Raw genomic sequence first — 10,993 nt, 5'->3', positions numbered from 1 at the left:
AAATATTTGAGAGCATTCGATGAGCCTCAGCCGCAGATTTCTTCATATTGAAGCAAAAAATTAAAACCTCCCGCAAATGATGAGAATTTGGCTCGTAAACTGACATTTTCAATCGAGAATAACTTTATGATGCAGACACAAATCGACTAATGTTTCTATGGAGTTATGTTGACAGATGCCCAAGTTTATTGTATGACGTCTATGATCTATTTATTTCGACCACCACTTACCGCTAAGCCATCTATAGGAAAACGGCGGAAGCAAAGTTGTACACCTAATATATATACATAAATATGACGTTTATCTTATTGACTTACCGGGTTCAGGTATGGGGAGTCCGTTGAGCCTGAGCATTCTCAAATGTCGGGCTCCGCGTTTGTGTGTCTCCAATTGATCCTGACGATTGGCTGAAACTTGGCATAAGTCGCAGCGCAATGGCGTAGGGTACGGTGGTGACGTGTATATTGATGGTATCGCAGCTGGATTCGGCACAGTGGCTATACCGTCAGATACAATCGGTGTCGCAGCCGGGGCGGATTGCACGTCCGTCTGAAAGGCCGTTCCAATTCCAAAGCGACCTGTCGAATCCACCTGACTGTACTGGTTCTGAGTTGGCAGCTTCTTTGATGGCCTGTAGGTTGCAACTGTCTTATTATCACGAGTAAAAATAATTTAATTCAATCATTACGTTTTATTACGCGAGTTATTGAATAAAAATAAATAAAAATAAATTAAAATAAATAAATTATTAAGCTATCAGATTGTTAAGTAAATATTATTACAGAGTTTCAATGTAGCTTCATACCTCGCGCGAGGCCCGCCGTTCGCCGCCCTAATGTGCTTTTTGCCCGCGTAGTGTTGCGTGGCGTCAGTTTGCGACGTAAACCATGTTTTGCATATCTAGCAATGTAGATTGTATGCGAGGTACATTAATATACGATTTACGTATGTAAATACATAACTGTAGACGAAACATTGTAGGCCTCTTACATCACAGTAGTTTTGCCAGTCGTTATTGGTCGTACTGCTCACTTGGCCGTCTTCCGTTTTCTGTTTTTTAACGCTCTGATTGAGAAACATCGATACTTTTTTCTGATGCGGCTTGCCGTCATAGTGTAGTTTCGCTTGTAACGTGGAGTTCATCTGCAAGGTACGATATTGCTTCGTCGATATACAATGTTAATAATTTTATCGACACGAAATCTACAATCACAGAATTAGTCTCGAAATAAAACTAAATTTAAACGAAGAAAATTCTCTGATTATTCAATTATGATTAGCTGGGCCTTACGACTGCATTGCACAGATCACATTTGAGTGGTTTCATTAATGTCGATAGTTCCCTTTGCGCGCTCGCCACTTTCTCTGAGAAATATATACACAGAAATTATATATTAATATCTGTTTTCCATTAATTTCAATTTAAAAAATTCTCTAATTACCTGCGTCCTGTGCTGGATCTATAAACTCGTTTTTGCGTTTGTAAAAGTTCTTGTTCTTGTTCTTTCCTACTGCGGACGCCGCGGGAGATGCTACTGGTGCAGCAGGTGAACCCTTATAAGTCGGATCGTACCAAGGAGTATAAAGTTCTGAAGTATCATTATCACTCGGTATCCACCAGGGGGGCTGAGTTGGCTGTTGTCCAGGAGTTTGCGGATGCATTGTTGGATGTAGCATGTACGGATTCGGTGGCATAGAGTTCGGGAACGTCCCATCAGTCGCGATCGCCACCGGGGTGACTGCCATCATGTTCTCATTCACTGCTGGTCGTTGCTGTTGCGTCGTTGTCGATTGTGCATTGCTGTTCGAGGATTTGTTTGTAGAAGACAGCGGTGGCGGAGGCGGGGGAGGCGGTGGTGGCGGCGGCGGCGGCGGCGGAGGTGGTGGCAGATAGGTTTCGAGTCCTGTTGCGAGAGAAGATGGTAAACCAAAGGTTTTAAGTCATCTTTGTGTTTACGAAAAGGAAAGGAAAGGATCTTCGACCGGTATAGTGGTACCATATTTTTCTCATTTTAGGACACACAAGAATTTGTAAAAAAGTCAAAACTTATAAATCATGCGACACCCCGCAGTTTTACTGCGGTAATTTATCATGTCATTGTTATTTTACATCTAGTGAAAAAAACTTCTTGGATCTTCAGCATGGTGAGATAATTACAGCGATACGTATGTGTACATTTGTGTACTTTGAATTAATCATACCTATACTTATTTTTGTCAACTCGTACCATTTTTATAACTTAACGGTAAAGTATTGTGAAGTGACGAACAAAGGGAGATTAAAAGAAGCTTCTTTAACTTTCGTCAATGGTGTTGGACAAGTTTATTAGCGTTCGGATTTACAACAGTGTATCACTCTTACCATCAAGTTTATCAATTCGTCAAAATTTCACAGCGCCGTGGCTTACGAGATTTATCGTGATAATTATCGCGGATTGATGATTCGTTTTCGGCGAGAAACGTATAGATAAGTCAGACGGCGCCGTTAACGATGAGATGTCTATTGTGCTCTTACAATTTACAGAGGAATCGCGTTTAATTGCACGCACACGCTATATTAAGCGTCGCGTTAATTCGCGCGCTAGCTAATACAAAGACCTACGACATTATGCGATAATACATCTCACGCCCAGACAGCGATACATATTTAGCTTATCACGTTTGCGTCGCAGTGCTGACGTAATTTATTTTAACATTCGTTATACGTAGCGACTCCATGTCTCCAGTATTACTCACGTAGTATTCATAATCGGTTTTCATTGCAAGATAAGTTCTTATCATAAATAATACATTGAGATGCTAATATGGTTTTGTGATTGGCTCATGATATCTTAAGATTGTACTTAAATGGTCTTAATATAAAAATCGATTACTTCTGAAAAATGTTCAAAAATTTAGGAAAATTTTTGAACATTTTTCAGAAATATTAAGAAAGTCTATCTCTTTTCTTAGAATTTTTCATGTGTATGAATTGTGAAATATTCAGATTTCTTATTCTATAATTTCTAAAAACATACCTTAAACTTTTTTAAATTTTATAAAATTTTATTCCTTACATTCTTTTATTCTTATAGTGTTTCTCAGCACTTTGAAAGATTTCCAATTTGTATGAAAAATTGTAGCAATTTAAAAAAAAAATAAATCATTCAGAAATTTTGAAAAATTTTGAAATTTATGTAAAAATTCTACAAACTTATATGAAAAATTCTGAAAAAAAATTTTTATCAGGGTATAAATACTGGCCATATAGACAGACTTAAATTCGTATCACACTATGCATTAGAGATTAAGAATTGTGAATTAAAAATTAGAATTTAACCAACTTGAATGAATTCTAATTAAAAATTTTTATCTCCAGTGCATAATGTAACATTTGCTTTAAACTCATTTCTTTATCAATGTAGATTAACTTTAATCTCAGCTTTTAATTTATTAATCTTTTTCTTATTCTTAAAGCTAGAAAAATATAAAGAGTAAATTAAACCAACCAAGATTAAAGTTTAATCTGTAGTAGAAATAGATATTATACAATTATGCTGATTACATAATCAATATACAATGCAAATTAATGATGACAGGCAAAAAATGTTAATCATATTTGCTTTTGGAATATTTCAATTTGAGGGAATCAAATGTTTTATTTATTCAGAATTGATATATTCTACAATTAATAAAATAATTACACAATTTCAGACATTATAATTCTATACTTTAACTTCAAGTATTAACTATTGTGACCTCCTTCTATATTTATATACTTGCATTTGACATTATCTTCAATTTTTTTTACAAAAACATGCTCTGAAGTGTCAATCGACTTTTACAAAATCAACAAAACAGTACTAAATACGTTTTAAATACTTCGTTCGGGCGAAACGGAAAACCGAGTGAGTCGTAGATTAGATCTGTTATATTATTATAACATAGCATTAAGCGCTCGCATGTACATTGCGTGATCCATGTACTCTTCGACGTGCGGTGCTCGCAATTTACTCGTCAACGTAATACACACATACACGATAATTGTCTCGTCCGGCGAGTCACGATCCGACGATTTCGGAGCTTCAAATAATGCCGATTACAACAGATCGTGCGCTAATTGAGATAATCTTTCAAACCTACGGAGCGTTCCGAGAATCGACAAAACATCCCCGGCAACCTCCATCAGGATTACTTCCTTCTTTTATCCTTGGCATCAAACTCCGCGTTGTCATTTTACAGATGCACGTTATTGCAAAGCGGACGAGTCGAATTGGTGTCGAGGCGAGAGGAAAGGGGAGAAAAGCGGATTGTCTCGAGGATGACGCATGACTCACCCGGCACTTCTGGATTCTCTATGAGTTTGGCGCTGGACATTTTCCTGCCTCGGCGAAGATTTCTATTCAAACGATACTCGTTTCTACTGAGCACAGCTCGACGATTAATCCTCGCTACGACTCACGTGGATGTCGCGAATCCGCGCCGCGGTTTCGTCGACCTCCTCGTCGTCGACCTCCTCCTCCTCGTCGTCGATCTCCTTGTCGTCGTCGTCGTCGTTTCGTGCTCGTCACCGTTTCTCGCGTAACGGCACGTAACGTCACACCGGACACACTGTGGCCCGCACGTCGACATCGACTGTCGCTTGTCCGAAGCAAAAAGTTTGGTGAGGTTAATTCAGGCGAGTTTGACACAAGCCGACGACATTACGCGAACGCGTGATATTGACCCACGGCGCAAGATGGCTGCACGCATCACGCATGTCGCGCGGGACCGACCAGACTGAACTAAAGACTCATCGAGATTACTCCATGGACTACTCCAACTTCCAACTATTCCGTGGTCTTCGAATTCCGAGTGCTCCGACGCTCCGATCGTCGTGAAACAGGTTCGATTTTGTTGATTTTGATGGTACGGTTAACCGTTCACGAGTTCATCAGTTCATCACGACGATGGAAGACGAAATAGATGACGAGTTACTTCAGTGTCTCGAGGAGAAAATCGCCAGTGGCCACAGCATGGTCGAGAGGTTGAAACTTATGGACAAGATCGACGGGATTGATAAACTGATACGGAAGATTCAGCAAGAGATAAAATTTTTGGAGAAGGTAAAAGATATCCTAATTAAATTCATCATTTTTACTTATAGATATAGGGGAGAGTATGAGTGCTTTCTAGAAATTAAAGACACAGCTATCACAAGTGAACATCCTTATTATTTGATAATGTTAAACAAAGACGAAATAATAATCAAAATTTAATTTGAAGAATTAGAAAAAGCTTATATTGGGGGATTCTCTTTAATTCTAAGAATTATTTATTAACAGTAAATTAAACTTACTATTTATCTTTTCTAAGATTAATAGAATTCTAATTAATAGAGAATTCTAATAGAGATTAAGTTAACCTTACATTGATAGAATCAGGCTTGTTCTTTTTAGTTGAACTTCTTGTACAGTTCAACTTTCCTCTTTTTCTTTTCACTGGAGAGAAAGATAGATGAACTATGTTGAACATATTCAGCTAAAAAGAACAGATCTTTTATATCTCTTGAATCTCTTGAGATCTCTTGTATTTCTTATTGGAAAGCATGTATCTTGAATGAATCTATCATAATCCGGTGCAAAAGTTTTAGAATTGAGAATTAATTCTTCTCTGGTAGAGTATATTTTTAACATACCAGTTGAATTAGCAAATTAATAACTTGAGCTTTTCTTACAAAGGTACAATGTACAGGAAATTTAAAGAAGAAACATCTCCAGAGCTCGAATCTGACTCATCTCGATGCTATGGTGGCTCGACTATCATGTGCAAAGGATCCCGTCAGCGTAATGAGACCCTTCAAATATCAAAAATCACGTCTGGAGATTGATATAGTATGTAATAGTGGTGCTTCGTGGGTGAAGATTATAGCAAGAAACGCTAGAGCATTAACTCTGATATCTCTCGGCAATGGAGAATACGGACAGAAATCTGTTTTGGACCAAGCCAATTCGTACCTTGTATGTAGCAAGTGTCATCTCCATCACTATAGACCTCCAGATGTGATATTTCATTTTGCTTACGGCGTAGAGGTTCCACTGGCTTTGCAATTAGAGCAAATGGGCATCACAGTGGAAGGAGATAGAATAGATACAAACAATGAAAACTTGAACAGTCAGTATAATTTATCTTTGATAAATATTTAAAGAAAATCAACTATATCGTGTGAAAATAATTTCATATATATATATATACTTATTGTTCTCTTTTTGTTTTTTGGAGGTAGAACAAGATGAACTGGATTTGTCCAAAGGATCTACAAGCGATTCCGAAAAGGATTTAAATATGGATTTGCGATCATTAAATACATTTGTTCTATCAACCGAAATCAGACTCCTGAATCTCGATGTGTCGGCGCTTTTGGCTTATGTTACGAATATGGCTAATGGATATAATAATTATGTTTATCGGGAGCCATTACTTACGCAACAAGCAGAAATGGAAAGGAAACGTCCCATAAAAGCGATTCTAGAAAATTTGTTTCGGGACAAAGAACTTATAATCTGCCGGACAGCATATAATAATTTTATGAATATTATCGATGTTATCGGTGGTCCGAATGAAACGCAGCGTGCTCAAGAATTGTTAAAGAAAGTCCGAATCGTTGACGATGTCACTACTGGACGAATTATGGAACTCCGCTTAGGCGGTAAAATTAAAGGTCGATCGCGACTGATTTTTGCAACGGGCGAAAGTATGAAAAGTATTACAGTTTCTGCTAATGAAGGATTTGTAAGAGCGGCGCGCATGCAGGTAATTATATTCAGCATATAAAATTGTTTTACTGTCAGTTTTACATCATTGATAATGAATAATATTATAGATATTTTATTTTTTTAGGGCATTGAGTGTACAGTTTTCTTACATGAGCCACGATCTCTATCAGAAGTTAAAGAAAATAATGCAACAAATATAGAGCAATCTTGATATTATTCTAAATATCTAGGCAATCACAAAGAAAATATATACTGGTACTAAGCATTTCTATTGTTTATTATATTAATTTATTATATTAATTTATATATATTATATAAGATGATGTTTATGTGTTATTTCTCTGGAGAAAGAAGCTATTATATTTCATCATTGATTATCTGAACATTAGATTTGTTAAATTGAAGCTCTATATTTTCTTGAAATTCTGCAAAATATAAAATAAATTGTTATTACACAAAAGGCGAGGTGTAAGATTAAAATATTTAATAATACCATCGATAAATTTGTTGAAATGAGGATTCTTTTCTTTGGCCATCCGTATATATTCTTTACTCTTCTCCCTATTTCTGAGATGTATATAACATTTAGCGCTATACAAAAGAGCTTTTAAATTTGAATCATTCAGTTTTAACGTCCACTCGCAGTCGTGCAAGGCTTTTTCGAATAATCCGAGATTCATATATGATAACGCGCGATTATTCCACAATACAGAAGAGTCTTTACGTTGTTCCAATGCTTTGCTATAATAAGTCACGGCCTTCTCATAATCACCTTCTTTAAATGCACCGTTTGCAATTCTCTTTAACGTTTCCGCCCGTTCATTTCTAATTTTGCGTTCTTCAGCTCGTTTTTTAGCGTCGTTTTCTACGCTCTTCATGAATACCTCTGTTTATATAAATCGCGTCAATTTATAATTTATCACTACTTGCCGAATAGACAAAACAATAGCATAATACATGTATAAATGTACCTCGCGACATTTGGTTCGGATCATCGTTTGAATCATGTTCCTTTGACGGATATTTATTAATTACTGATCGATCAGTTTTAACTTTTACCTCGCTATCTCCAAAAACTTCTTTTTGAACATCTTGTTTTAATATTTCATCGGCTAACTTTTTCCCGCATTCTTGTTCTTGTTGATCGGAAGATGCTAATTTCTTCACGATTTTTTCTTGAATGAAAAATTTTATTGATATAAGTAAATTTGCAATATAATCACGTGTCATACTCACCCACTTCAGTGACACGATGCATGAAATTTTGAAACTCTTCTTCTGTTACATGTTTATCAGGGTTTAATTTATTAACAATATCGTTTGCCTGTTCTGTTTTATCACAATACTTTACTTTATTCTTCATATTCATATCCATTTTTTTATGTAAAATCGTAGGAACAATTGCAAAAACCTTTTGTATACGCTATAAGGAGAAATGTCAAGTTTGCTTCCAAGGAAACCGCTATATAACAGAGTTGCTATGGTTTGTTACGCTACATATCTACTATGGCTGCTTTCTTTTTAATACAATTGACATTTTCGACACACGTCGTTTTTCATTTATTTTGTTTCATTAATTTTGTTTAAATTCAATTACATTTTTCGACTCTGTTAGCGAGGAGAGTCGGAGTGTGTTCAAATGTTATTTTGAGTGATATCAGGACGCATTCGCAAATCAGCTCAATCACTTTTAATTCTGTTTTTTTAACAATGTATGTTTTTTGCTGGAAAGCACCGTTTGAAAAACTAAAGACGGGAGCACAAAATCTTGCATAATGCATAAGGCATAATAGAATCAAACAATCAGAATTTTTTATTTCATAGAAAGGAAACAAATGAAAGATTTTTAATTGGTTCATCTTCTTGTGTATTATACTTACGATTAAGCGAAGGTCTACGCTCCGGCCTTTATTATAAATTTTGTGAAGCATTGTGAAGTTATTAAAAATTCATACACACTGCACATATAACGGTCTATTAATTGTGGCAAATTGTTCTGCGAATGTTAATTTGAGTCGATTTATGTTTCTTAAAAAGAAAGCAGTCTGTTATATTATGTATATATAAATCGATCTAAGAGCCAGAGCTTATTTCACCTTTAGATAAATTATGACAACTTTGTGAAAATTCATTTAATGCATAAAAAAAAGAGCAAAAGACCGAGACGACGAGAGTGAGGGACGAATAAGTTGAATTTATCAAAAGGTGAAACAACCTAGTCATAATGTATCTATTATCAATTAAATTATCGCATAAAAAAATTTTACATTAAAGAATAATTTTAATCGTACACGTAGATTTTAAAATGAGTTACGATTTGCACAGCTTTATTATAAAACAGCAAGATCATGCAACATAAATATTGAGGAAACGATGATTACTGTATATATAGCAGTCTGAAATTTCAAATGTCATGTATATGAATATCAAAGTGTAATATGTGAGAACATGCAACAATACTTATATACATTTTCTTATCGATTGATGAATCTTAATCATATTAACTGTTTGAATCTTTTCTAGGTGGAAACTCTTTATGATGAGTGTTCTTATTTAATGAATGGACCAATATCTGAGAATAAAACTGTTGCGTGGTTTTACTGCTTTCTGAGTTATCATTGTCAATTTCGTCAACTTCTAAAGGATCCATATCAACATCTTCTTCCATGTCGGAAGATATATCAATTTCGTCCTTTATGTAAACTGTACTTAAATTGTTATCTTCACTTGAATTTTTTTAACTTTTCTTCTATCTAAAGGTTCATTTATTTTATTGTCTGACACAGAAGTGGATGGCTTTCCCGCTGTGATCTCCACTTCGTCCATAATACAACGCACTTTCTGAAAAGATAATGGTTTGTTTGTTATTGTGGATAACACACTTGGCCAACTGATCTCGGGATGCGTCGGAAAATCTTTTCTCTTTCGCTGCATCGGGGACATTCTTCGCACTCCTCTACTTGTACTTGGCTCGTTAATGTCTATAATACTGATACCGGAATTGCTAGTCTCTAGCCGTTGACACAACTCGCTTATGTTAATCTCTTCGTTCTTCGTCATTTCCTGAGGAACTTTGGCTGTCGTTTTGTAAGGATTCGTCTTCGGAACAAACTTCATCTGCGGAATCGTTTTACTCTGTGTTTTCGTGCTTGTCTCATATTCTGAGCTGACGCTGCTTCTACCAGATGAGTTTTTGGCTTCCTCCAACTTCAATCGCGACACTGTCGTCGTCTTCTTCAACACATCGTAGTGCTCCTTGTTGTTGGAACTTTCAGATAGCAACGATGGCGGGATGTGCCGGAGCCCAGTGACTTCAAGTGTCTCAGCGAGTTTCAGTAGTCTCCTAACCTCGCTCTGCACTACTTGTATTTCGCCACAATACATGAAATTCACGAGAGTCTTGAGATCATCGGCCTCGATGTCATGCAGGACGATCATCGGATGCGGATGATCGTTAGCCAAGAGCAATCGGCGGAAGAAGGAGCTCGAATTAGCCAGTACCATCTTGTGACATTTAAGGATTGTACCGTCCTTACATGCCAGGGAGAGATCGACAAATTGCTGTTTCTCGTAACAAGTGTCGAGTGAGCCCACCATGTGCGACGGGAAGCTCTGCCATTTGAAGCTCAACACGGAATCCTCCTTCATTGTTGCGCTTTTAAGTCAACTCTTCAAGTCAGAGATCTCGTGATCAGGCGACGCGGGATATTCATTTAGCGGTGTTTCTAACAACTATACTCGCCATGACACCACGTGCCGCTGTTGTCGTGCATTGTCGTCATATCACGAAGCCAAAGATGGGGATGGAGATATTGAAGATGGAGCTGAGACGAAGATGTTAGATTGTAGAGGTGGATTTTTCCGGCGGGACTTTTCGTACGCATGCGTGAATACGTCACTGCACAGTCACGTGATAATTCCTCCATTTTCCTCGAGATTGCACCAACGCTACTTTAAGCTATTTTAAGCGAGGCTGAAAACTCTCTCCCTTTCTATCTCTCTATCGACTTTAAAAAAAGAAAGAGAGAACGTTAAGCTTCTAAAATGCTTTTAAGTTTTTAAAATATTCATAGACGTATGTATGTATATTTACGCACATCACGTATTGGGATATTCACTTTTTTGAATAGGCAGATGTGTTAAAATACCCCAAACAAATTTTATCTTTACAGTTATATTTTTTATACAATAGCGTTTATACAGCTAAATTTACATTATATATTTTATGAAACAGGTAATGTAAAAATAATAAATTAACT

The 10,993-nt window shown here is 36.5% G+C and overlaps 4 protein-coding genes across 4 annotated transcripts in view; 1 reads left to right on the top strand and 3 right to left on the bottom strand.

Moving 5' to 3' along the window:
* Nucleotides 1–4,356, bottom strand: part of LOC105627531 (zinc finger protein 346-like) — a 4,741-nt gene extending 385 nt beyond the window's left edge. Inside the window, exons 1-6 of the mRNA XM_012208811.1 lie at nt 4,317–4,356; nt 1,443–1,904; nt 1,292–1,365; nt 991–1,143; nt 806–900; nt 318–631 (exon numbers count right to left, since the gene is read on the bottom strand). Of these exons, the coding sequence (XP_012064201.1) occupies nt 318–631; nt 806–900; nt 991–1,143; nt 1,292–1,365; nt 1,443–1,904; nt 4,317–4,356 (1,138 nt within the window). The remainder of the gene's footprint in view (nt 1–317; nt 632–805; nt 901–990; nt 1,144–1,291; nt 1,366–1,442; nt 1,905–4,316) is intronic.
* Nucleotides 4,357–4,928: 572 nt separating this feature from the next.
* On the top strand, nt 4,929–6,945 carry LOC105627530 (UPF0415 protein C7orf25 homolog). Its single transcript, XM_012208810.1, has 4 exons — nt 4,929–5,084; nt 5,700–6,132; nt 6,245–6,771; nt 6,859–6,945. Exons 1-4 carry the CDS (start codon nt 4,929–4,931, stop codon nt 6,943–6,945), a joined length of 1,203 nt encoding a protein of 400 aa, XP_012064200.1.
* A 156-nt stretch (nt 6,946–7,101) lies between these two features.
* On the bottom strand, nt 7,102–8,109 carry LOC105627636 (tetratricopeptide repeat protein 12-like). The gene is made up of 4 exons (XM_012208915.1): nt 7,971–8,109; nt 7,706–7,909; nt 7,228–7,620; nt 7,102–7,112 (listed from the first exon to the last, which is right to left on the bottom strand). The coding sequence occupies exons 1-4, from the start codon at nt 8,107–8,109 to the stop codon at nt 7,102–7,104; spliced, it is 747 nt and encodes a 248-aa protein (XP_012064305.1).
* A 1,125-nt stretch (nt 8,110–9,234) lies between these two features.
* Nucleotides 9,235–10,382, bottom strand: LOC105627635 (modifier of mdg4-like). The gene is given in 2 exon segments (XM_012208914.1): nt 9,235–9,467; nt 9,470–10,382. Coding segments are annotated over 2 exon segments (1,146 nt in total).
* Between the last annotated feature and the right edge of the window lie 611 nt (nt 10,383–10,993).

This window comes from Atta cephalotes (genome assembly GCF_000143395.1).
Source record: "Atta cephalotes unplaced genomic scaffold scaffold00009, whole genome shotgun sequence".
NCBI lineage: Eukaryota > Metazoa > Arthropoda > Insecta > Hymenoptera > Formicidae > Atta > Atta cephalotes.
Note: the sequence above shows the minus strand (reverse complement) of the source record. Positions and strands in the feature narration are given on the sequence as shown.

Bases quoted from the DNA above. Each gene is read 5' to 3' on its own strand.
- LOC105627530 (XM_012208810.1), top strand. From the start codon at position 4,929: ATGGAAGACGAAATAGATGACGAGTTACTTCAGTGTCTCGAGGAGAAA. The intron at 6,133-6,244 runs GTCAGTATAATT...TTTTGGAGGTAG, and splicing joins AAACAATGAAAACTTGAACA to AACAAGATGAACTGGATTTG. The intron at 6,772-6,858 runs GTAATTATATTC...TTATTTTTTTAG, and splicing joins TAAGAGCGGCGCGCATGCAG to GGCATTGAGTGTACAGTTTT.
- LOC105627636 (XM_012208915.1), bottom strand. From the start codon at position 8,109: ATGGATATGAATATGAAGAATAAAGTAAAGTATTGTGATAAAACAGAA. The intron at 7,910-7,970 runs GTGAGTATGACA...TTTTCATTCAAG, and splicing joins GCATCGTGTCACTGAAGTGG to AAAAAATCGTGAAGAAATTA. The intron at 7,621-7,705 runs GTACATTTATAC...TTATATAAACAG, and splicing joins TCCGAACCAAATGTCGCGAG to AGGTATTCATGAAGAGCGTA.